Source organism: Varroa destructor, unplaced genomic scaffold, assembly GCF_002443255.2.
Source record: "Varroa destructor unplaced genomic scaffold, Vdes_3.0 BEIS01000001.1, whole genome shotgun sequence".
Classification (NCBI taxonomy): domain Eukaryota; kingdom Metazoa; phylum Arthropoda; class Arachnida; order Mesostigmata; family Varroidae; genus Varroa; species Varroa destructor.
The window spans coordinates 30,167,321-30,192,737 of NW_019211454.1; the positions used below are offsets into that span (position 1 = coordinate 30,167,321).

The 25,417-nt window shown below is 43.5% G+C and overlaps 1 protein-coding gene and 1 long non-coding RNA gene across 11 annotated transcripts in view; both read left to right on the forward strand.

Annotated features, from left to right (window-relative positions):
* Positions 1-25,417, forward strand: part of LOC111243268 (uncharacterized) — a 165,509-nt gene that overhangs the window by 85,157 nt on the left and 54,935 nt on the right. For 9 of the 10 annotated variants that reach the window (XM_086980541.1, XM_086980532.1, XM_086980552.1 and 6 more), the window contains one exon: positions 18,363-18,493. In XM_086980541.1, the coding sequence (XP_086836667.1) occupies positions 18,363-18,493 (131 nt within the window). The remainder of the gene's footprint in view (positions 1-18,362; positions 18,494-25,417) is intronic. The other variant, XM_086980536.1, reaches the window with a different exon arrangement.
* LOC147758492 (uncharacterized) lies at positions 2,578-10,219 on the forward strand. The gene is made up of 3 exons (XR_015321550.1): positions 2,578-2,920; positions 3,103-3,193; positions 9,514-10,219. It is a non-coding gene; the product is annotated as an uncharacterized LOC147758492 (long non-coding RNA).

Consider the following 25,417-nt stretch of genomic DNA (forward strand, 5'->3'; position numbering starts at 1 on the left):
CACAGACAAGCGTACTTGCGTCTATGCAGATCAAAGTTTAGAGGAAACAGAATTAGCTAAAGCAAGCGCATTAGTAATTGTTCATAATCTATCAATTCTCGAAGAAACTGCTTCGTTCCGACTCTAAAATAACGAGACCCAGTATTTAGTAGAACGATCTCACGGTACTATAATATAATATGGTGCTGATTTCTTTTGTAAGCTTCATCGTCATCGAACCCTTATAACGGATGGATAATGGGTCTCTTCTGTTCTGCTAGCGAAGCTTACTACGGTCAGTAAATGAATGCCAAAAATTATTCTTTTAAAAGCGTAACGTAGTTTGCGCACGATACGGATAAAATTCATCAATAGTCAGGCTCTGAACTTACCATCATAAGAACGAATTGCCATTTCAAAATGTTGGCTCTCCAAGCTGCGTTACTGTTAACTTATCTTTTTTTGAGTTCTACTTAGGTAATTGTATTTGCAAAAAAAAGAATACAATTACTTTGGGTACAAAATGCTTTCAAAGCCTACATACCTCAATCGAGCTCACACAGATCTCTTTAGACAGCTTATATTTGAATATACAAAGGACAGATTATTAAAGCTTTGCTCGCTACATTCGTTTCAACTTAATAAGGAATGGTTATGGTACGCCAAGTACATCACCGAATGACACATAATCTATATAGGTAGACCATTTCCAGAGATAACAAAAAGGTATAACATGTGCGCTTATATAGGTCACCTATGTGTTTGTCAGCCTCCGGTCGACCTGGCGAGGCTGGAGTCGTAATCTGCGAGTGTATTTCTCTGTAGGTATCAGATGCTACGCCGACTGGTCCCTCTCGTGGCACAGAACCACAACGGGTCTGAGCTAGAGATCGTTCGAATCACTCGAACAGACGTCAGCCAGAAGTGATCAAGCCACTCCTTTATATCGCCTTTGATCATGACTGTCTGTTATTTGGCCTCTATTGCTGCTCTGTTAGTTTCGAATTTTGGATATTTATGGTTTTACAATCTGTGGTGGTCGCCGCTGCGGTGTGACCACATTGAGTTAGGCAGTCGCGTCTACAGATAGTACATACTTTTATACTGGTTTCATCCTTCTTCAACTACTCTGTACACATTTTCCGCACTTTTCGATTCGTCTAGACGAATTCGTTGTCGTCAATCGTACCTTTCACATAAGTAGAACCTATCTGCTATTGCATTAAGAAATCTATGCCATTCCAGACCTGACCGCCATCTTTGTTGGAAGGGAAAAGAAAATAGAATCAGGTTGTATTTGATCTGTATTGCCTTAGATTTCTGGCCAAGGTTACAAGATAACTGGGCACGCGTGATCAAGCCTTGACCACAACTCGCACAAAACGCCTTCAATGTAATGATTTACTTTTATAGATGCTGCTAGCTCGCGGAAAAGAGCTACAGTTTTTGTCTACTCGAAAATTATTCTTTTTTCGCACAGTTTGGCTGAGGCAAATCGACATTGGCAGCAACGACCCGGTGGTCGAAATCAGGTAAGTTCGATTCAATAAGTACAATTGGTTCATGGAAAGCACCCTGTTGTACCGTTTCTTGAAAAAGTGGGGCTCCTGTACGCAGGACCAGTCGACGATGACAAAAAGAGCGATAGGGAAAATGTGCCTCTTCCTCCGCTGCCTGTTTATATTTATAGTCGGAGGTGATCTCCTATGATTATGGTGACATTGAATCTTACATTTATTGCTGCAGTAAGTAATCACATCTGGTTTGGTGTAGTTGGAGATTCGGGAGCTATTCGAAAGATTCAGGTGGAAAGATCTATCAGGATTTTTATGCACGCCTGCGTGCACTTAACTGGGTCGGGAAAAATGTTTGACCGAAAAACAGAAGAAGTCGTCACAATGTGGTCATTTGTTTCTCGAGATGGTGTCTACGTCTGAGCCAAGATCATTTTCTAGTTTACTGGTTATTTATAAGCGGGTTAAATTCATGAATTAAAAACCATAAAAATGTATTGTTCAATCATCAGTCAGGAGTATCTGAAGTTGGTTTCGTCCCTTTATTTGTTTGCCATCAGTAATAGAGTAGTTGACACCGTTTCGTCAACTAAACATTTTCAGGAACCAAACGAAGAAAAATGGTCTGGTATTATGAACACAGAGTTCGGATCGCAATAATTAAGCTATCCTGCTATTTTATTGTACAAGGGACAAATCAATGTCGCCATAAAGCAGGCCAAAATTACTTCGTAGTAGCAGCAGCAGAGGTGAGTCGCCCCTGAAACAACTGCACATTACGTCTCCACGTCTCTTTTTGTTTCATCCATTTTTGGGCCAAATTTTCGGGCTAGACAGCACCTATCAATGGCAGCATCAACAATAGCAAAAACAACAACAACATTTCAGCACCTCAGCAGCAGAAAGAAAGTTATAAAAATTATAATAACGGTATCACGATTTTCTTTAAACTGCTGAGGCCCGTTTGCTATAGCTTACGTCCCTTCTGCAAGTTCAGCTCTCTTCATCTATACGCCCATTAGTGACGATAAGTCAAAAAAAAAACTATAACTAAAACAACAACAGCGACAAAATCAGCTGTCGCGGTCCACCAACGACGGATGGATGGATGAATGGACGACCCCCCAACTTCGGTTTTGGATCTGCCGTTAGAACGGGTGATTGTATGAGCGTCTAGCAGTGTGCGCGTGTATGTATCTATTGTGCGTGTGTACGCGTCAGTTGTCGATCTGCCTGACCCGATGGACTTCGGTCCGGACAAGTAACTTCTGCATCCATGACGCTAACGCCAAGGCTGCTACTGCTGCTTTTACTGACGATTGTTGTTATCGAACTGCTGTTGGTGTTGTTGTTGTTACCCAAAGCAGGTCTAGTGAGTACAGCCGACAGCCTATCGTCGTCGTGAGTTAAGAGCCTCGCTTCTGAAGGTTTATCAATCTTTTTTCGAATATTATTATTTATATATCTACGCACGTATGCGGGCTTGCTGTTTCGCGTATTACATAACCAGCTATCTGCTGATGGAGCTGTTGATGGACATAGGCTGCGCGCGTTATTTCTTTGTAAAATTTTCGCTAGACTTTTGATCAACAGATCAATCAATATTCAGTTTACAGGGTGAAATCGACGTTGAGCCCTACTCACATCCCGTTCACTGACCGTACGACGAAGCAAGCAATCAACAGAAAAACAACGAAAAAGTATTTTCCCCTATTTTATTATTTTTTTTGGTTAAGTCAGATATGCGCTAGATCAAAATAGGTGGAGTATGATAGGCACCGAAAAGGGCTAGACAAAAAAAACCACGGACGACTTGACTGACCTTCCCCCATTGGCCCCTTCTCGATGTCATCGAAAGATAGACTCAAGTGATTTTTGATTGATTTTTTCGTGATGAACACAATCAATGAAAATCGACATTATTTTTTCTCATTTCCCGCTCATCAACACTATCGTTATCACAGAGTTAAGCTCAACATCGATAACAACAAATACCGATCGGAAATCCTCTCCTCCGCAGGCCTGTCATAACTAAGTGTATTTAATGTCATCATCGTCGATTTTATTTGCTAATTGGTATCGGCGCGGTTATCATGATAACCTGAGAGCTACTTAGCGCAGTGTACAACTATTGGAATATACTTGTTTAGTAAAGGGAAACAGTTAGAAACTGCCCCACCAACAATGGGTGTATGGAAACACATAAAGCTATGCCAGATTACCAATCAGATACGGCTTCACTGGTCCTTAAGTGTATCTCATATTTCTGTTCCCAATGTTTCATTTATGTTAACATGCCCATTTGCTTTTCGTCACCCTTAATGCCTGACCAGATCGCGTACGCATGTTTACAGTCGATTGTATCGCAAATGTATGCAAGTAATAACCAGCAATTACCATATTGTACTTACAAGACCATGTTTAGTTAAGATATCGTTTCCTTGAAACGCAGATTGATTCCTTGTGTATTTGTCAAGTTATCTATAGTCTGTACGAGTTTGTCACTATGTTAAGGCGGCGTTTGCCAAAAAGATTCAAGGCTTGACAAAAAGTGGACAAGCTGCTCCGTTCGTTCTCTGCAGAAAGGTGGGTGATTGGAGATCCTCCTGCCAAAGCGGTGGCGGCTGGGACAGGAACGGCATGCATTGCCTTGCTTGAGATCGGAAAGGGGCAGTGGAATCGGCTCAGGTTTGCGAGGACGGCTGAAACAGGCGCCCCCACTATCCGCCAACTGCTAACGCACTGCTAGCGAGAGATAAGAGAAGAAATGGTATTATAAGTGAAATTTTACGATTAAGGTTGTAAAACCTCTTTATGAGTTTCTGCCCCCTCTGAGCCACCCTCACTCGCCGTTGCTGCTGCTGTTGCTGGTCTATGCCGGTCAATGCGAATGGGAGGGCTCGAGTCTGCCGACTGCCTTTCCAACCCAACTGTTCTATACGAGCCGAAGCCCCGACATTAAACATGGATTTTCTATTGTCCATGTACTTACTCTTGATACTCACTTCGTCGACTCTTTTCTTTCTCTATTCGGCCCCTGTTACCCGTTTTCATCGTCCTGTTCTTGATATCTCGTTCAACGTTTTGCCTTTTTCCTCGGCCTGCTCTGCTTTGCGAATAGACATGCTCACACACATGTACAGCTCATTACATATGTGAGTGTGCATCGATGTTCGTGTTCACCTTTTACCTGGGTTTCAGACGTGCTAAAGAACATATTGTAGAAGACGTGTACGGTACATGTGCGATGAGTTATCACGACTAGTTTAAGTACAACTATATTTGTCCGCTTTTAGCACCTATTTGCCCAGCGGGTTTACGTTCCCGGACATTACGATTTCCTTTCCCTTTACATCGCTTGACTTCTTCCCATCGCTGTCCATGCACAGAAATGTACCAAATGACGCGTTTTTCTATTTGTTTTCTTGCCTTCTAAGATCTGCTTTCCTCGTTATAATCAGCGTTACTTGGCAACTCGAAGCTGCATTTGGTTGACAAAAAAAGTTCTATAGATCCTAATGTGGAGTTAGTTACCTACAGAGCTGGCATGTTGCACTCGCACAGTTATTCCATATCTGGCTAGTCTTTGTAAACAAATTCACAGAATAACAACTCGTACCCGATCACCATCAATTAGGGCTCAAAGCATGCTCGGCCATGGCAAGACGATCTACCTGATTCAAGTTTCTCCAATAGATGCGAGCTAAGCTTACTTGCAGCAACAGTATATAAAGCGACACAGATAGACAAAGTTGAGGAGGACGTCAAGGGACAGCAAAAACATGAGTTTTTTTTTGCATGGACGCATATTGTCGAAATGCAGTAACAGGAGTACGTTCGACGTGATCGGTTGTTGCCAAAGTCAAAAATCCAACAAGGTGCTCTATGATGAATCAAAATTGACTACAATTAACCATCGCGGCTGCCACCGACCGTCGCTGCGATTGTCTGTTTAGCGTGAAATGCGCCCAAGCGCTGACAGACGTGTCTGAAGCGTCATCAGTTTAAAGAAACTAGCTCTCATAGCCTGATTTCTCTCTTCCCCCACGCTCTATTTGAGCGTTTAGTGTTTGTGTCTGTGCGCGACTTCTTCCCGAAGGAAGTACTTGTCTCCTAATGACAAGGGAGAACAACCATTTACCTTGCACAATCTCGATTGAATCATGAGAGGCGAAACGATATGAACAACTATACACACATGCACACCCAGCCTATGAGGTTTTAGCCTCATGTGAGGTATCAAGTATATGAGGAAACACCGAACTGCAATAGCGTCACAGACGGTGCCGATCATTCGACCACCAATGGCTCCCCGTTCTCACATAACAAAGGAACAACACTAGATTTAGCTTCTGTTACAGCGAGTAGACTTGCACAATAAACAGCCCGGCCGGGTCGTGGCAGCACTCACGCCAGTGACTAGTGTCTCCGGGATTTCGGGTTCGCTACAACTCTACTGCGATCGTCCTTTCAGCCACGAAAAAAATCGACTACAAACTGTCATGATGACTATGTCAATGGCTGTGGCTCAAAGCGCAAAAAATCTTCTTGATCATCATCATCATCGACGAGACCTCATTTTACGAGACGATTTTCTAAAACTCGAAAATTGTCACTCATCTGTCAATCAAATGACGAAAGATAGAGAATTTGCTACAGCCGTCGCAGCAGGCAGAATCGACGGCACAAATAGCGCCAGCAATAGGCACTTCGACTTCTCGTTTCTAGTCCCGCTCCTGCCGGCATCTTCGCATGTTTCAGCACACGAACACACAAAGCACAGAACGGATCGACCTGTGCCTGCAGCCGTAGCAGAGGCAACGATACAACTGGATTGTTGTTGTTGCTGTTGCGGTGGCAAAGTACGGAGAAGTTCACATCCGATAAAACGAACATAAGACTCTCCAGTGGTAGGAAAGGAAGTCTGTATACGTGCCCATCCGTAGTAATAATATCCATACCGACTAGATTTGATGGTTAGTTCCAATAGGTATGGTGATGATGAGTGGTGAACGATGCTTAGTCTACCTGCTACCTGCGACCCCCGGCCCTTCGAGTATGGTTAGAGAGGGAAATCCGATCTTATTGCTGTCAGAGTGCATTCGTTTATATCTGACCAACACAATATGAATGAATCCATATGTTTTTCTCTATAAATGAATGTCTACGAGTGAGTGTGGCTTTGAATCGACGACTTGTCGACACTAACAACGAAATCCCGATCAACTAACATCGTATACAGTATTTCCTTACCTACAGACCTCTTGCACGAGTGCTATCCACTGATACCGTTCCATCAATGCTCGATACGGTATCAGATGGGCTATCACAGCCGACAGTTCTTACCGCTGCAGGGCTAGCTCTTATACTCTGATCGCAATTTACATACCGCAAACGCGCAGCCCAGTATGGGAGATGTGTGTTTACGTTCGCAAGTTACCTTTTTTCGCCGATGCTCTGACTATTTGTCACCAGAGTGCGAAGGTTACAAATCGTAAAGACGAGTACATTTTCTGGGTCCAATAGAAACGTAGGCTAAATAATAGATGCTTTCACGCGTATGACTTGCACTACCGAATGCATCCTTTTACAAAGGCCGAACCTTCTACGTCAGTTTTTTAACGTACTCTGTCGGCAGCGTGTGTCTAAAGGACGTATATCGTACAATGACTGGTTCGTCCAACAGGTTTTGTCCTTCTCAGTGGCATCCTGCTCTTCCGAGATCATGTAATACAATCAGAATGAGTCAACCTTCTATGTCGATAATTTCCATCACTAACCATAATGTTGGATCTCCTGTTGTATCGCTTCGTACTAAGAGTTCAGGCGTATGTTGGTTGAGATCGTTTCGAAGACTCATCTCGATTGTTGACCTTATCCGATCAAGTCTAATTTCATTATTAATAATAATAATAATAATATATATGTATTGGGATAATCTAAAATGCTAGAACAGCCCAAATAAGTGATGTACAGGAATCGGATATCTTCTTGAAGAATTGATTTCATCTTAATGCTCTGATTTGAAGTAATGGACGTAGTATTTAGATGAACAGAAGCCATCGAGGCGATTTCGGTAGCTGCGACTGATCTATATTCTCTATTCAAGCGACTATTTGATGTGTCAACAGCAAAGTCAAGCCTGATCGATTTACGATTTAGTTTCAATTTCCCGCGCGGGGTTCGTGGCCGTGTAATGTACAATCTGATCCGCTTTTTTAAACCAACGCCAAAACTGGCAAGTCGGCATTATTTGCTAGATGAAACTAGGCATCTGCGAGAGAGCGGCAAAGGCGAAACTCGTTCGTTTGGATTTCGCTAATCCTTGACGTCTCCATTATAGTTTCTCTGGTAATCGAGGGCAGAAGCGGCTGCCGCGTACAATATATACATATGGACTGGACATAAAATGAGCCTAACCCAGAAAAACCTATCACCTGTTTAAATAATTAGACAGTAATAGTTATCCCGGTCTGAGCGCAAGTACCACCCCCAAGTATCTTATCGTATGAATCATAAACGATAACGATAAAACGAACATAGTTATATAAGAGCTTCATAGTAGGGCACCGCAGCAATAGTGGCCTATCATTATTACTAGTCCTTTTTTTCCAGCGCCTAGGAGTATAGAATTATTATCTAGTGAGCACCTTTTTGTGTGTTCGTGTTTATTACTGCATGTTTCATTGTCGATAGGAAAGCTGCTCAGGCTGATTAGGGACTAATTGCATATGAACCAACTAATCGGTTTTAGTGCTTATCCTTACAATCTTGATCACAGCCGCCGCTGAAATGGATCCCAAAGAAAATCCTCGTCTGGTTTTTCATGCGTTACAGCTCTTAGGCCAGAATGATGATTTTATTCCGTTGCGAATTTTACAATAAGCTTGATTCAGTCATGGGTATTCCTCGTTGAGCCTACGCCAGTGGGAGAGGCCATCGTTGTAGTAGGAATAGTAACACTAGTGTATGGTGGTAGCTGTTTTTTTCTCGTTGTGTTCAGGTCTAGAGCTTGTGCTGCTTTGTGTCCTGGTAACGGCAAACTACTCAAGCGAGAAGCACCCTAGGCCGTATCATTAGCCGATCAAGTCCGAATGGCCGGCCAGTAGGCTCCGCGGTATTATGCTGTAACGGCGGTGCCGCAGTGGCGACGGCGGCGGCTAATCTCCGAGTTATAAACATTGTGAAGTAGAACCAAACACTATCCGTAGTGTTCACACCGCGCCGTGCTGAAAGCAGCAGCAGCAGCAACAACAACAACAACAACAACAATAACACTGTTTAACGTTTGTTGCTCCATTCGTTCGAACTTGATGACTTCTTCGTGCCGTCATGTCATCGCATGACCGCAGCATAACATGTCGCTAAATAAGAAACAGCGCGCTACTACGAAAGTCAGCCAATTTTACTACTAAGTAATACCTTTAATACCGGCCCTGCTTCATGGTAAGCTAGCGTACCATACTGCCCAAGTGCTCAGGCCATGTCTACAACCGGTCAATGTCGACTGACGAAAAGGTCTCTCAGACGAATATCCTTATTGGAAACAGACATACGAGCGAGGACTGCAGGAATATAGCAATAGCATTATAGTTTGCCTGCACCGACATATGTGTAACACAGGCACAGGGAAATTCTATCGTTTAACAAACTACTTTCCAGCATGAGGAAAGTTAGTTCTCAGTGTCAGACGCATGGCCGGGGCACGCTGTATTGAGCGTGTGAAGAACTTGCGAAGTTTAGCTGTTGACTACAGAGCCACAATGAACAGTAGCAGATAATAGAAACAATAGACAGATTTAAATCACAAAATACAAAACGACAATAATAATAATAGAAATTGGAAGATCATACTATGAAAACGTGACAGAAGTAATTCAAAGTAAATAGTAACTTTATAACATTTTTGTCAGCCAGGACTTTTTTGTTATGATTATAGGCTCGTTGGGCTCAAGGTATCAAAGCATTATGTATACAACTAAAAATACGCTCATCAATCTATCCGTTTGGCTGGTTATAGGATATCCACATATGTCACGGCTTTTTCGTCGTCGGTCGTCCTTTAGAGCATGAAGAAGCTAAATGCCAAATTCTAAATGGATATGGAAGTGTTCTTTTCCTTGTCCTCTGCATAGCTGTTCATTCGCCTGTATCTATCTTATATCTAACCGTGCCGTGGTCGCTTTATGAACACATACATACATACATACATACATGTATGTATGTATGTATGTATGTATGTATCTGGACAAACGAAGGCGTCGAACTCAGCCAACAACAGTTGTTCCTATTTCGGATTCACGCTCCGCTGACGGCATAAATGCATAACAATATCTTTTCGATGTATCTACCTTGTTCGCTGGCTTGAAGCAGAGCAGCGCTACCGTTCGGCAAGCAAGATGTCACTGAGATGACGGCGCTATTACTGTTTGACTCTGATTTAAGAAAAAGACGCAAGAGAAATCGTATCGATATCGAAAGAATATCATCCATCGGCATACGAGTGGTCGTTGGTTCGAGTCCCGAACCCAGCACCCGTACCGAATCGCGGTTTAGCATCAACGAAGAAAGTATTCAACGAGGGCGTAGCGATGCACAAACTTACCTAATCAAGCATTGGTTACCCTTCCAGCGCCAGCAAGGCTATCGTCTCAAACTGTTGTAGATACCATTCATCTACTGAATGAAAAAGTATCTTGTGTACGAAGAATAAACCAAACATTGTGTCGAAACAGTCTCTAAGTGACTTATGTATTTGTTCCATACATATATATTTCGAGTCTGCGCCTCGCTGCACGCTCAACTGAAAGAGTTTCTTTGTCCCAGCACAGACGAAGCGAAGGTGTGTGCTATAATGTAATGCAATTCAAATTGATCCTACTTTCGCGCGCTCTTCCTCTTTCTTCCGCTGTCGAAGTATGTTTTCCCCCGCTTCTACTTAACATTCCCTCGATTTGAATCTCCTGTCCTGATCGCATCCTGACAGAGTCAATTTAGCGCGGCTTACCTAACGAAAGAGTGTCTTGTGCGATCGTTCCAAGTAGAACAGAAGCACGGAAGATGTACCGAGACGCTTCCCGTTGAACTTCATTCTATCGCTCCATCTTGCTGCCACAGTTGATTTGGAGGTTGCAACAATTTATCATGCGTTTGCCTTCCATGGCCTACATTGCACCAACGTAACAAAGCCGAATAAGTAACACTGGCGTTTGGCCTACCAAATGCACATGATCTATATGTATATATGGAGATAGTATGTTGTAACATTGTTCAAAATATTATTGTAGATCTACGGCCATGCCCTGATCGTGCATAGAGTGCTTCCGTGCAATCTCGAACCGGTTCCCTTACAGAACCAATCATCAGCTACGTTCTAACTGCGCTGTAGTAAATCATACCATACTGATTTTAATAGAAGCCGTCTTGAAATACGCGATAGCAGATGTAATGACATTGTATAGGAACTATATGGGGATAGATATTGTCGAATTGCACAAACAGTGAGATTGCTGATCGTATGGTACACAGAACGTAAGCATTCTACGATTTTGTCAAACTGTGACACCCTCTTCATAAACTCTCACACTACTCAAGTTTACACGTCTTGTGTAGCAACTAGATATGAAAGATTGTTATATTATATTTACTAAAGAAAAAACACAGCATGATACACGGAAGCGCTGATGGCAAATTTAATTTTCACATCTCCATACCGTTTCCTTGACATCTGCTGAGTGCAACTTCCGCGTACCATAGTTTCTGTCGCCCCGCAAAATTCGTTATCTGTTTTATTTGAACTAGCTAGATTGCCGGGTTCTAGCACAGATCGACTGTACTCTACCGGAATGATTGATCCAGCTAAATATATGTTCGTACGTACCGATAAGAAGGAGCTATTCAGAACATTCGCTACCGTGGGTGAGAGCTTGGCAATCTAAACTGCTTGGTTAGCCTTATCGTCATCGTATAACTAAAAGAGTAGCCATAACTAGAGTCAAAACAACGGCGGGTATCAGCAATAGATAGTAGCTTCAGCCTCTCAGCCGAGTCTCACAACCTGGCCATATGGAAGAACTGTGTGTGAAAGAGGTTATGGAGAATACTACTCGCATCCAATACATATGTTCTGAAACATATCTATCTGTGTAGCTATATCAACAATGTGCGTCTGAGTGTCATGTTTTGTTACGAGGGTTCCTTATCGTTCGAAGTGACTCTTTAATGAAACGGAGCGTTTCTACCGTCGTTTCATAACTTTTTGACAACCTAGTGTTTGTAACTCTGCTATGTTACACCGAAGTATTGTTAGAAAAATTGCGGGTGGCGTTTCTCATAGAGATGATATCCCGTTGAATGGCGCTACCAAATAGCTACTAGTCGAAATGTCGATTTGAACACATATAGGAGCATATCTACAGCGGGGATTGCCCCAGCCTTCGTAGGCGGCGACGGAGAACGATTCCCTGGTCGCTATTAGCAGTCCGTAACTGGTAGAATCCTTCCTCTTTTCCCGAACCTCAATCTTTTCGAAGCATCAGTATTAATAACCATACGAGCACATACTTTTCGAGCGGCACTCGTCGGTGGCGCTACTAGGAGAACGCCGGGGCCGGGAGATGGAATCGGTCTTGTGGCGCGCTGCCGGACGCAGCGCAATAGGTGGCGCTAGCGATGGTGGTTGTAGTAGCAATGATGGTAATTCCATGGGAGAAGCAGTAGTAGCGTATTTTGCCGCTACATTTAACCTACCCCCCACAATTCTTTTACCCCTCTCGCACCGCCCCCCAGTTCACCTCCAACCAACCTACCTCTTGCTTTACGGGGCCTTAGTTGCGACCGGGTTATGTAATACACTGCTCGAAACCAGACATACACTTACATGCACAGGCGTACGCAGGTACTCACGAAATGGTAGACTATCTCTCTATACCCATATATTCCACTGTTTGGCTGGCTGCCTGCCTGCCGGCCTGCTCGCAGCTTCACAAATCTGCAAGCTCACTAGAGAGCCAACAGAACTGCCGCTTTCTTTCTGCCTGGTCTGTTTAAAACTGCTGCGCTGCCGCTACGCGCTGCTCCTCATCGTCGCTGTCATAGATGGATGCTAACAGCGGTAGTCTCCCATTCGAAAACCGCGAACTCCCGTGCGCGATCTCGACAAGCACGAGGTTCAGCGATCCGGTGGGCGCTAGCGCGATGACTGGAGCCAAGTAGAGAAATATGGGTGGAACTTAGGGAAGATGCGAACTTAGAGGAAGACGTAGGAATATACTAGCTGGGAGCGAACGGGACGAGGATCGGGTGGTAACGCGTGGGTCTGAGCGAGCAAACAGGCTGGTTAGTAGGTTAGAGGAGAGAGCATGCTGGTCGGTTGAGGGGTGGGGATATCATTAACGATATTAATGTACTTACCTTTATATACCTGTTAATGATCTTCTAGCTAGTTCTTTCTCTGCGCTGCCTCTCATCGAGTAGTATTTCGATTCTACTCTTACGTTAGCTCGTCAAGTCGTCTTGTTTTGCTAACTAAACACTGAGAAACCGACGCTATCTTGGTTGTCAACCCGCAAAAGCCAGTTAATTTGGATTCGTCGGATATATGATTGGAGAATGAAGGAGCAAGGAATAATCCGACTGTAGTCAACGACCGGAAGAAAGAGCACGCAGGGAAATAGTTTCGATTTCGAATAAACTTCGGTTAGCGCAGCAATCTTGCTGCAGAGTGGGGGGGGGGGGGGTGACAAGGGGTTACCAGATCAGTCCCTTAAGCTTTCTTCAATCTGCGACGCACCTAAAAAGAAAATTCCGGCAAACAACAAAACGAGCTCATATCGTCCAATCACGGAGCACCATGGGGTGCAGTCTGTTATCTAGCCTATGTTCGTTCGCGGACGGAAACAGTGTGCCCGCAAAGTATTCAGAAATTCTGTTTCGAAGTAGTGGGTGGAGATTGCTTTTACCCGTTTTTCCCTACCTTTTTTGTTTTTGTTTATCTCACTGAGAAACAATTATAATCTTCGCGAATGTGCAACAGTGCCAAAACCTGGGTACTCACTGTTTCTTGCCAGCCGTAGTATTATACGTACGAATTTGACCTTTTTTTTTTTCTGTCGGCACAGTGGATATGATCCGGCAATGCAGGTACCTGTTCAACTCTGCCAGGATAAGTGGCTCTATATTGCAGCCACTTCTGACGGTAGACTGCTTGTTGCATTTGTTGATTGTGCTGTCTACCAGTGCGCATGTGTACACAATGGACAGCAAATTGAAAGTATGTATATATAGATATATTCTAGACTTAGACGCGTACGTAGTTGTCGAAACGACACAAGCAAGTCTGTCTGCCTTTCTGTCTGCATCGATGAGAAGTTAATGATCTTGTTGGCCGTTAGCCTAAGGCCGCAGGCACTGGCTCAAAAGGTAGAAGGATAAAGAAGAAATAAGCACGGATGAATGTGCGAGTGCGAGAGAGAAAAGCACTATCAAAGTCGTCGTATCTAATGGAGCGTTGTACATTACTTTGCATCCAAGTGTTGTAGCTTACATCCCGAGCCCTCGAAGGGCTGGAGGAGCCGGCAGTTGCTGCCAGCCGGTGATACTCGTGATGTTGGTGCCAAACGGGTCCACACGGTGAGTCCAATTGTCCTAAGTGCCTTGATAATATCCCTCGCGGCAGCCTTCACTGCAAAATGTGGGAGCCCCTGATGCAGCTGAAGAATAGATCAGTTTTTGGCGCTGCTACGGTTAGCAGAATCAACAACAGCAACACGCGAAGTATTATCGAACGTTGCCGTAGGGTCGCGATAGAGTTGCGGAGCGAACAACACGAAGTTCGTAATGCTGCTGACGTGCCCGCGGCCTCAGTGTCCTCATCGATTCGACGATTTGCACAGTTCGTTGTGAGCTTGCACTAGGAAGTTGACTTCACTGCACGCTTGATCGCCTTCGAAAGCGACGCTGGCGCTCCCAACGATACGATACAGCTAATATTGACTTGGTTAGGTGCCTAAAGTCGATCTATAGTGTGGCAGACACGCCTGAGTGAATTGTTATTCATACGTCCATTTCTGATGTCGGTGATTTTTGGTTGATCAAACGGTAGCAGTATGGTACCGTTTGTCTCGCCCCGTTGCCCTAGTTACGTTCCAAGACAGCTAAGTTGTCAGGAACCCTCACGGGGCAGACAGGCTTCCCAGGGACTTGTCCATGTCTATCATACAATACAAGTGGCAGTGATGGCGCGCATTCCAAATCAACGTTTGCTCAATTGACGTTAAACAGACATTTTTTTTTAGAGAATAACACATCCGACACGTCAACAGTACTAGCGGAACTTATCAAAGTTATCATTAGGCCAGAAGGTGCGAGGAAGTTGACATATGAAGTTCCAAATTATTTGTGGCAATGTATATATAGATATAGATCGACTATCTTGGTCACATGTGAAAATTAATTTGTTATCTATTAAAAGGCAATTCTAAAAGGTAGCTATCTGAAGCAAACGGCGTGTTCCTTTCTGTTCTCGAGTATCGAGAAGCGTATATCAGATGGAACACTCAGTTGGTCGACCAGCTATTTTGACTATATCCAGTGTTGTCCTTTTACGTCGCACCTCATCATCATAGTCGCGCTTAGCTATTCGGAAGAGACGACGAACTGTGCAGGCTGCGATCTCTACTTCGTCTGTCTGTCTGTCATGAATCGCGACTGTAAATCAACTCTACAGATGGCGAACCTGTAAAGACGCGTTTACGAGCCGCCGCTGCTGCCGTTCTTGGCCACCAACACAACGAGACGGACAGACGGGTGGAAACTACTAGCTGAACACCAGTTCAGCTCTTGACGAACAAAGGAAGGAAAAGGAAGTAGACGAAGAAGACGGGCACGACAGTGAAAGCCCCACAAAACGCAACAAACAACCCCGTAACTCGTAAGCAAGTAAACCCTTGGCGCCAACTATAGCCTAAAATGCATCCATTACCTCCTAGCTTTGTTTCAATCTCTGTAGTTTTACGGGCATGCTGGACTACAACCTGATCGAAGCGGTCGTTACCGGATCCTGATGGAATTGATGTATTTATTTTGTCCAACTCTGGGCGACTTGTGGTCATGAACGTTAACTCGAGTTGAGAGGACGAGAAAAACCGGGGAAACGACGGCTGCTGGCTTAGCAAGGTTATAGAGTGGGAAACGGTAGTGTTGCTGGGGCTACCAAGTCCTAAATAGAAGCGGAGCGTCGAGAGCGTGTGAGGTAAGAAAGCACGGGGATCGAGAGCGCAAGGTTTTACTATAACTATTTCTCCACCTTGCCCTAGTCGTTATTTGTGATTCTTCAGATGCCACTGGCGCGGCTCCTGTTGCCGCTCGATATTGTTCAAATATTTTATTTCACATCAACAACTGCAGTAGTTACCAGCCGAAAGTAACAATCTATGTCTTCATTGTAGACGGCCACTTCTGCTGGCCCATTGTGGGATTAGTCTGTTTCCTTGTCGAGTAGCTGTAACGGGAAAATAACTGCGAGGAAAATGTGCAAACATAGAAAAAAATAACAAATATCTAAACTGTGTATATAGTACTGCAATTTTAAACCGCTGGCCATGTCTTTCAGTCCCTTATGGACAATGTTAAAGTCGTCTTGCGTATATTTGCTTGCCGCTCAGCGCTGACCACCTCAGTTGAGCGTATCACAGTTGCGCAACCTGACCCATAATAATGGCTCTATGTACCCTTGCATGTCGGCCACACCGAGATAGCTTTTTCTCCGAGAAGCATCATGTTCTGTGCATCTGTCAATATTAGTGATTGCTATAGACTAAACAATGCTAAGGGACCTCGAGGGGAGGAGTCGAATTTCGAGAATTGTTGTGTTTTATCGTTCAATGCGTATCCTTGTGGTCCTGGCCAGGTTCGCTACCCCTTCAGAGTTTTCCCGCATACGCTAAAATAGATACGGATATTGCATTCTTTCAAGACTGAGGGTATAACTGGTGTAGTTGCTCGATGTGAAGCTTAGTACCCGAAACTAATAGCAGTGACTTCAGATCTAAGGACGCAATAAACTCAGCAATATAATCGGACAAAAAAGATAGGTTTAATTTATACCCCAATTGTTAGATGTATCGTGTTTTAGGTACAGCTTTTGGCAAACTGGGCTTTGCAGACGTATGAACATCGCAAAACCAATGTCACATAATTAGCGTATTTTTAGTAATGATGAAAGGGAAAACTTTCATCATTACTAAAAAGGGAAACTGAGTTTTGTACATTAGTCTTTTGTAGTGCCAAAATATTTACATAAAGCCTGATTTGCAGGTCCTTGAATCGTACACATCGTTTGCCGTGGCACGTGGACCTCTTTCTCGAACATTAACTTGTAGATTACATAATAAGTGCACAATGAGACCTCGCCATGCTTATAGTTAGCCTATATGATATAACACAAGTAGTTTTGTTGAAAATCTATATACGCGCTATTTATTACCGATGTCTTCAGTGGCTGCCCGCGCTTGACGCAGTCATAACTAGAGCCAGCCCTAAAATCTAGAGAACAAACGAGGTCGTACACCTCTCTACTTGTTCGTTCGTTCATTCATTCACCTGAGCTTGTGATTGAGCTCAACTTGAATTTGTTCATATGGCAATGGCCTGTGTGATGGTTGTGACGACGTGTGTCTAACCGTTCATCCATGTACCGCCTGTTTATGCCTGAAACTTAGCTGAACAGCAATAGCCCTCAGAGTTGACCAGGCATGGCAAGAAATGTGTGCTTACGGCAATAAATCGTCTTTGTCGGTATAAAATTTGACTTATTGCCCTGCGCCACAGAGACCTCCTGACCATCTCAGCTTCGCCTCTGATAGCAATGAACCCCCCGCTTCGACCATTGTATCAACTGCAGCAAGATCTAATACTTATTATGGCAATCATTCGGCCTCCCATACTGCCACCGTACTGTACCCCAAAACCTTCGCAAATATTCTCACATATAAAATTTACGGTTTTACTTATTAATTTTATTTTTTTTTAATCTAATTGCATTTTTTTATGTGATCCGATCTATAAGTAAACATCGCATAACGATAATCTTTGGGCTTGGTTGTTAGTTTGCGTTGCGCGCGATTAATCCTCTGTAAAGACGATGAAAATCTATAGACGATCTGACTACAACAACCCAGTGTCTTTTATATCCATATTCTAGCCTCGGAAGTCAACAGTATCGTATCTACGAAGAGCGTTGCAGCGATTGGTATCAGGTTTAGCGTTTGAGTTTAACCCACTAATAAGCTGTTTGCGTTCCATTGGAGTACCTGTAAAATATATTGAGTGGTATTAGCCGGCATTTATTTATGTGTCCCACGCATCGGAATTAATTATGAAAAATTGTTTTCAAGTAAGCCGACTGAGACCATTTGAAAGCTGAACCCCTTCATTACTTCACAGAATCTTCATATATATGTACGTACTATAGTTGTTCAATAGCGAAAAAGATGTATGGTTCCATTTAGAGACTAGTAAATTTTGCAAACGATTTTGGCTCAGTACCTATATGAAGAGCACTTGATGATTTAAAATTTATTGGTTATTACGTTGATGAACAGCTGATCCACTATCAGGTTTATTCCACTAGAGAGCGTGGGTATCTACGTTCTTAAAGTCACCGTATCTCTATTGCTTTCGCCATGACGTCCCAGATTTTTGAGAAAGTAAAAAAGGAAAATGTCATAGGTAGATAACGCTACCCTTTAGAGATTCAGACGGCTGAATGCTACCAGTCATAACAATATCACAGACAGACTTTTATAAGAAGAAGCCTAGACAGACCTGGCTAACATAGGTTTTGTTTCTGCGGGCTCATTGGATTTCCAGCAGCAGCGGTCATAGGCTGCCGCATTCGTCAATATCTTCTCTCAAGCGAAGTTTAAGCCCTCCACTCATCCCCAATGGACTTGTGCCTAAGAAAAGTCGAGATGAACACCTTTTTGAACTCAACGGTCATGGTACGTATATTCTGAAATTCCTAAATGCCGTTAACAAACCAAATGTAGATCCTTCTTAAGAACCGATGTATTGATGACTCGAAGCTTGATATCCGTCGATGATAATAGTACTTAATGTCATCACGCGAAAAAGGTTCCTATCATTTATAGGCAAAATTTACCAGCTCTTTGTTTATAGACTAAGTACGGATACGAAGTACGTCTTTAGGACAAGTAGGTAAGTGTACGTATTAGTCCGATTTTTTTAAGTTCCGAGTAAGTCTATGGGAATAAAGTACAATGTTGGGTTGTTCACATCGACTTCAACCATTGACGACACACGTATTATAGACGAGCAGACAAATATTTACACACGTATATATAGTTTGGTTTTAGTATTAGGTAAATACACAAGCATCTCCAGCCATACTTTGATTAGAGATATCTAACCAACCTTATACGTGCAGGATTGAGTTCGAAGGAGAATACGTATCTATGGTTTATCGGTTTATATATGTACAGGCAGTTCCATCCCCCTCAGTACAGCCGACTGCTGAATGCTTATGTTGGATGGAGGAGAAAAGAAGCTGGCCCGCTACCTGGTCGATCGTAAGGCCAGCCGTGCCAGAGTAAGCACTTAAGCTATTGAATTTCATCACTACGAGAATGAAACCTGCCTGTCTAGTTGTGGTGTAAGAAAGGTGGCGCTGCAGTGCCGTTTTATATTCGATAACGAGAGATCAGTCATCAGACGGAGGAGAGTTAGCGGGGTTGCGGGGGCGTCAGCTCTGAGTGAGAAGTTGCTGGCCTCTGAAGGGACGGCCGGTGGTGGTCGAGCCACTCGGGGATCTGAATCGGAGGAGGAGGAGAAGGAAGAGCAAAGCAGAAAAGTTTGAATTATTGCTGGCGAAATTAAGTCTGACATTAGTCGTGGCCAAGCTCATAGCCGTCGTTGTCATTTTCCTCACCCCCTTACATCGACACGTTCATACATGCCGGTATGCATCGCGAGTGATGGCTCAACTGCGCTCTAAACTTGTGACGATAGATTTATCTAGAGTGACTAGCTAAACCAGGAACGAGATCTGGCATCAGAGAAGCGAGATGCAAAGATAGATATCGAGGTGTGAACAAGTCGGAAAGTAGTTACCCTTGATCTTTAGTTTTCCCCACCACATACTCTATTTCGATCGTTCGCTTTCTGCCGCTTGGGATACGCCGGGATTAGGCGGCGTAGCGTTTCCCGGTCGGCACCAAAGTTGAAGCAAATCCGTCTGTCTAGGTTTCACGTTCTCATTCTTGCTCGATATGTCCGCCCGATTTGGTTTATGCTTTCGAACAGCTGAAATTTTTGCCGCCACAGAGAGCAGAAATGGCAGCGAAAGAAGAGGGTATGTTACTGTTCTCCAAAGCCAAATAAGGGGGCAAAATTGGGCAAGACGAGAAGCGTTTGCGCATCGGGACCTTGCGCGTGCTTACTTATGCCCCCCCCCCCCCCCAAAAAAAAGAAAAAATGAAACGAAAGTGGCCAAACTTAAAGTGCCTTCCTCACTTTTTTCGCATTGCCTTGCTAGCGTTACAGGGCCGCGTTGAAGTAAACGACTTTTTAGAAGCACTCTAGTCAAAATGCGAGTGAGATGGCAAGGTAAGCAGAGAACTCGAACGGATCGAAGCGAAGAAGGATTTGCTTCAAAAATTGGCCTTTGGTTTTAATCAATAGTTGGTAATAAAAGAAGACTACTATAAATGGAGAAGCAAAATGATCCTGACAAAGCAAGGCTAGAATATAAAAAGGGGCGGTGAACAACAAATAGGGGCAATGCTATTTTATATTGGCAAAAAACAAAACTGTATTAGTTGACAAAAGTGCTTCCAGGTGATTAAAAGGGTTATAAGAGGCAGGACATAAGCATACATTACATACTGTGTAATAATCCGTCCTATCAGCTAATAGCAGAATGCAACACAAATATAAAAATAAAATTTACGGTTAAATACACTATCTTTCTGTAGCTAGATAATCCGTAAGTAAATATTTTGTTCTTTATAGTGAGCATGTCCGAAACCGGGTTTGTTGATATTGCGACCTCGGTACAAACTAGACCTAGGTAACATAGGTCCGTAAGCTTTTGCTCCTGTTTTTTTATCCCGTTTGCTCATATTGACACGCACCGTTCCCTTCATGTCAATATTTCTGATATCAAAGCATACTTCATATGTTAAAGACTCTTAGAAACACTTAGGAGAACTATCGGTGCCGTTCCAAGTATCAAGATCCTCAAGCCAGTAATTTCAATTTTGCATTGGCTAGAAAAGATTTCTAAATATGAGATTTTTCCAGGAAAAGTACCACAATTCGACAGATGATTTCAATCAACATTTTGAGTTTTCTCGGCGTCGAGTTGGCCGTTTCACTGCACCTAATACAAAAGCTCAATATCTATTCTTTTTTTTTTTTTTTTTATCTACCCTGGACTGTTGTTTAAGTCACGCTAGGATTGCATAGTGTAATCGGTCTTGAAGAATAGCACAGGTTAAGGAACGCCGGGTAGCATGATAAACAGCGTAAAAATTAGTGCTAGACAAATATACTGGTTCTGTTGTCTGAATTTGAACCGTTGTATAAATCGACCGGGATTAGTTGGGTCTTTATGCTTTCTCTCTACCTTACGCTACTCACCCACCAAAGGATCGAAACGTGAACATCGAGATAAAGAAGGAAAGAAAAGTCTGAGCTTTAGCTTTGAGGATAATGTAGCGGCAAAAGCCTTTCACAAACTGAAATGAAACTGTGTGCAAACGACGCGCTTTAGAAGCTAAGTCGCTCGGCCCCGTCGCGTCGGAATATAAGAAGGCTAGTAGCATTTATCATATTCGCTTCCTTTATAAGCTCTCAAATTAGCTTCGATTTTTTGGCGGTCTCCCTTTAGCTGCATAAGTAGGAAAAAGAAAAATGAGGAGAAAATCCTTTTGGGCCTACTCGGGTGGGGGCACCCTGTAGTGTTAGCCATCCGTCTCTTAAGTACGCACCTTCGACCCGTCGCTCCAGACTGAAAAGGACGTCGAAACACAGGCGAAGCTCGTTGATGGAGATTACGTATCATCGCACGAGTGTGATTCACACATGGATACGGCACTTTGGACCGTGCCTCTATTGGTGTAACTCAACCGGCATTGAACTTATAATACACAATCTGTGTTATATTAGTATTGATTCACGAGATTTGCACTTGTGAAGTTTAGTGTGATTCCGCCGAAGCGTACGATATCGCTTTCGGGTCGAATAGCTTCGGCGTAGATTTCATCACGCCTTCCGATGCGCGCGCTAAAGATTCGTTGTCTTGGCACGCAGGTCCGTTCTTCTCTTCTTCGCAATGCCCTGTTCCTCCAGTTCCTAAAGTTACCCCCCATGTGACTTTTAGGATGTATATACGCCTTGTAAGCCATCTTTTCCCCATGTAGCAAGCGGCTCAGAAAGCAAGCAACGAATAAGCTGCGCTTTTAGCGCACTTGCGAATGGAAAGTATGACAGGAGGAGCGACAAGGGTCATATCTACTACAACTACCACTACTAGCTGAAAGATGAGAACAGAAGAAAAAAGTCAAACTTTGACGGGAGTGCCAGGGGGCTGGATACAAGGGTGTGGTGGGGAAAGTAGTAGCTGGATGGAGGTGAAGGCCAGCAAGGAGGCTAAGATGGTGGTGGATCAAGAAAAGAGGCTGTGAAAACGCCGATCCAGAAGGGGTACGCGCTATAAAGGATTCAATTACCCTTGTATAGTGCACCGCCATACTATGTGCATATATCTGCAGACACCCTCACCAGAGGCACACCCACACATTTCTAGTACACGGCTCATATGATAGGCCAGTTCGCCTACACCGAATAGGCAAACAGTCAAGGGAAATAGCCGAATATAACTGCTAGATTCTGCTTTACATCCGTACCCAATGAACCCATGGCTCTGCAAGTCAAAATTGTAGTGGCAGCACCTAGAGAAAGCTCGTGTCGGAATAGGGGGTTGTGAAAGAAAGATGTTTAAGGCAGGGGTGGGGGCGTTGTCTTTGGTTAACGAGTTTACTACTAACGCGTATATACTACAAGGAAAAGGCGGAAAGGAAATTATATAGACACTACGGCCAGCAAGAAGCTACAAAGCGAGAAATATGGCCGAGGGTAAGGCAGGAATCAGGTTTGTTTCTTTGGATATTGCTCCAAAAACTTCCACTTATTCGACCATTCGTTTGCGATATAGGTGGTGAAAAAAGCGTACGGCACTCGTTTTTAGCTGACTTTGTAAAAAAATGATCATGATTATGAGAGTTGTGCTAAAGCTTCCTTGATGCGACCTTTTCGCTTGATTGTGCGCATGAGTAAGACAACTGTTCATTCACGACAACATACTGTAATAGTAAATGTTGGATACGAACGCTGGGATAAACATATTCAAATTATAGATACCTAATCCCTATTGGGTCGATAAAAGAGAAACTAGATTTTTATCATTGCAAGTTAGAGAGGTTGTTTCGTATCTGCTTCGCCCATAATTTATTAATGAATGTGCCGCATAAATTCGTTTCAATAACTTATTGTGAATCGGCATTTTATAATCCTTGAACCTCTTCCAATTCGTCTCATTTCTAAACTAACAGTCTCTCCATCTAGAACATCAGCACCCGAAGTCGTCACTATAGATAGGAGTCTTTTTCTTCAAGGAAAGGAGGAATAAGGCTGACTGATTGACGAAGAAGATATTGGCGAAATCGAAGTGAGAGGCCGAATGGAATAGAGGAATCGAGATGCTGCTCCATCATCTGTTCCTACTCTATACCTAGCCTCCCGCGGTATCTCAAATGTGCCGTCATTGCTGCGCGGTGAGGCAGTTGTGTGTATATACAAAATATATACGGCAGTTGTGGCTTGCCTCATATCGAACCGTATTGGATATCGAGATACTCACTCGATATATTTTGGCTGCTTGGGTAGCTAAGGTGGGTATATTGGCAAGGAATTTGCAAGGAAAACGGACCAATATTTTCTCTATTCTTTTTTTGCTCGGTTAAACACTGACATGTCTTTCATCAACTGGGACAAGCATGAAATGCCTGTACTATTCTCCCATTAGTAGCCACTGCACGCTAGCCTGGCCTAATTGTCACCGTGATATTATTATTATTATTGTAGTTCGCCTATTCATTTTAAGGTGCTTGATTTACGTCCCCATTGCTACGTCGCCTGTTAACTATAAAGCTTCGCTGGTCAGACAAGGCGCATGCAGTTTTCTTACTGGCATACATACACTTCGCGCTGCGAGTTTTTATCAAATACAAATCATACATAAATACCTTGTTAATACATACATACGTGCCGAATATTGCAGACGTGTGTGTTTATATAGAATCAATTAATGTTAAACCAGCCACCTTCAACCGCCTTAAGTATAGGACGTTCTTCGTCCTCCTTACTGGGTCGGTGCGAGAAATGTTCGTTAACGTTTGTTTACAAAGACCTGATTTCTTCCGCTTTTTCGTTGATGACGTCGATGCGACATTGAATTCGACGAATACTCGCCCAGCGATGACCTATCCAAGTCTCCCTTGCCCCCGCCGGTACCTCATCTCAAAGCATCACATCAGCAAAGACGACCCCCCACCCTCGAGTTGCTCCTTCTATCCAAAGACATCGTTTCTTCTACACATACACCCAAACACACAGATGCACACACTTAATACCAACAGGATCAACGATGCGCCCACATATAGTTGCGCTGCTGTCTCTGCCGGTCCTGAATCTCTAATAAGTTTTTCGCTTAAAAGTTTATCGTTGGCCAAGAAAACTGCCAATGCTTGGGGAGAAATAGCAAAGTCGTAGAGGTTCTCATACCTGACGAGTTTGCTTCATTACTTGTCTTCGATGCCTGCCGTTACTTGAAAGCGCGACGCAAGCGGAAGGAGGCCGCTGTGCACTGCTAATAGCAGCAGTGGCGGCGACGTGTTTGAAGATACGATAAATATGCCAAACCAGAGAAGGCTTGAGATTCTGAGAGTGGCTAAGCTAGGGCGGAACCAGCTTGTGTCTAGAAAGCCAGAGAGTCCTTCGTCTTATCATCATCAAGTGAATGTGCACTACTTCTTTTCCGCCGGTGAGCTTCGAAGGCGTTATGAGTATGGGAAAGATTCGAACGCGGGGTCGTAGATGTTGGCCAAGTGGAATGGATGCATAGGGAATGTTACTTAGCGCGAACTCTCATTCTCTCTCACTTGGTTAGTCGCTTTATCTACATAGACAGCGAGGCGAAGAGGAAGAAGACTTACGGAAAGAGATTTCGGAACAAACATCAGCTGCGACGACAAGCATTGCATTCATCCTCGTATGCAGCGTTGCAAAAGCCGATGAAGAGAAGGCGGACCCTACTAATGATGGGGAGCATAAAAAGCGAATTAGGAAATAATATATAAGTTGAAGCATCCTCGTGAAGATATCTCGATTATGTCGTGTACACCTGACCTTTGTCTTATATGTCTTGATTTTCGCGTGCCAGCTTTATTTGTACTTTATCTGGTTGTGAAGTACGGTGTGAGATAATTTCGTATATCTTACAGATAGATTGGTATCATGGAAGGGGATCGAGAATAAGCAAATTAAAAGATCTTAAGCGAATTAAAAGGATCTTCTTAATTTGACAGTTTTGAAAAGTCTTGCCGAAGTATATTTGCTATAGTCCTAAATCTACAGTGAAATTGATTTTGCGTTTCTATTAGCAGTATTCGGCCTCAGGCTCGAATTGATAGTTGGTCAATTATAAACCAAAATTCCGATGCATTCCCCTATAACATGCAGGCAGAAGTTACTAGTATTATCAGTTTTGCTTAAAAGTTTTCAATTTTATCGCATCATGCACACAACCGAACGTTACTCTGAAGCAGCATGAAGATTGCTCAGAG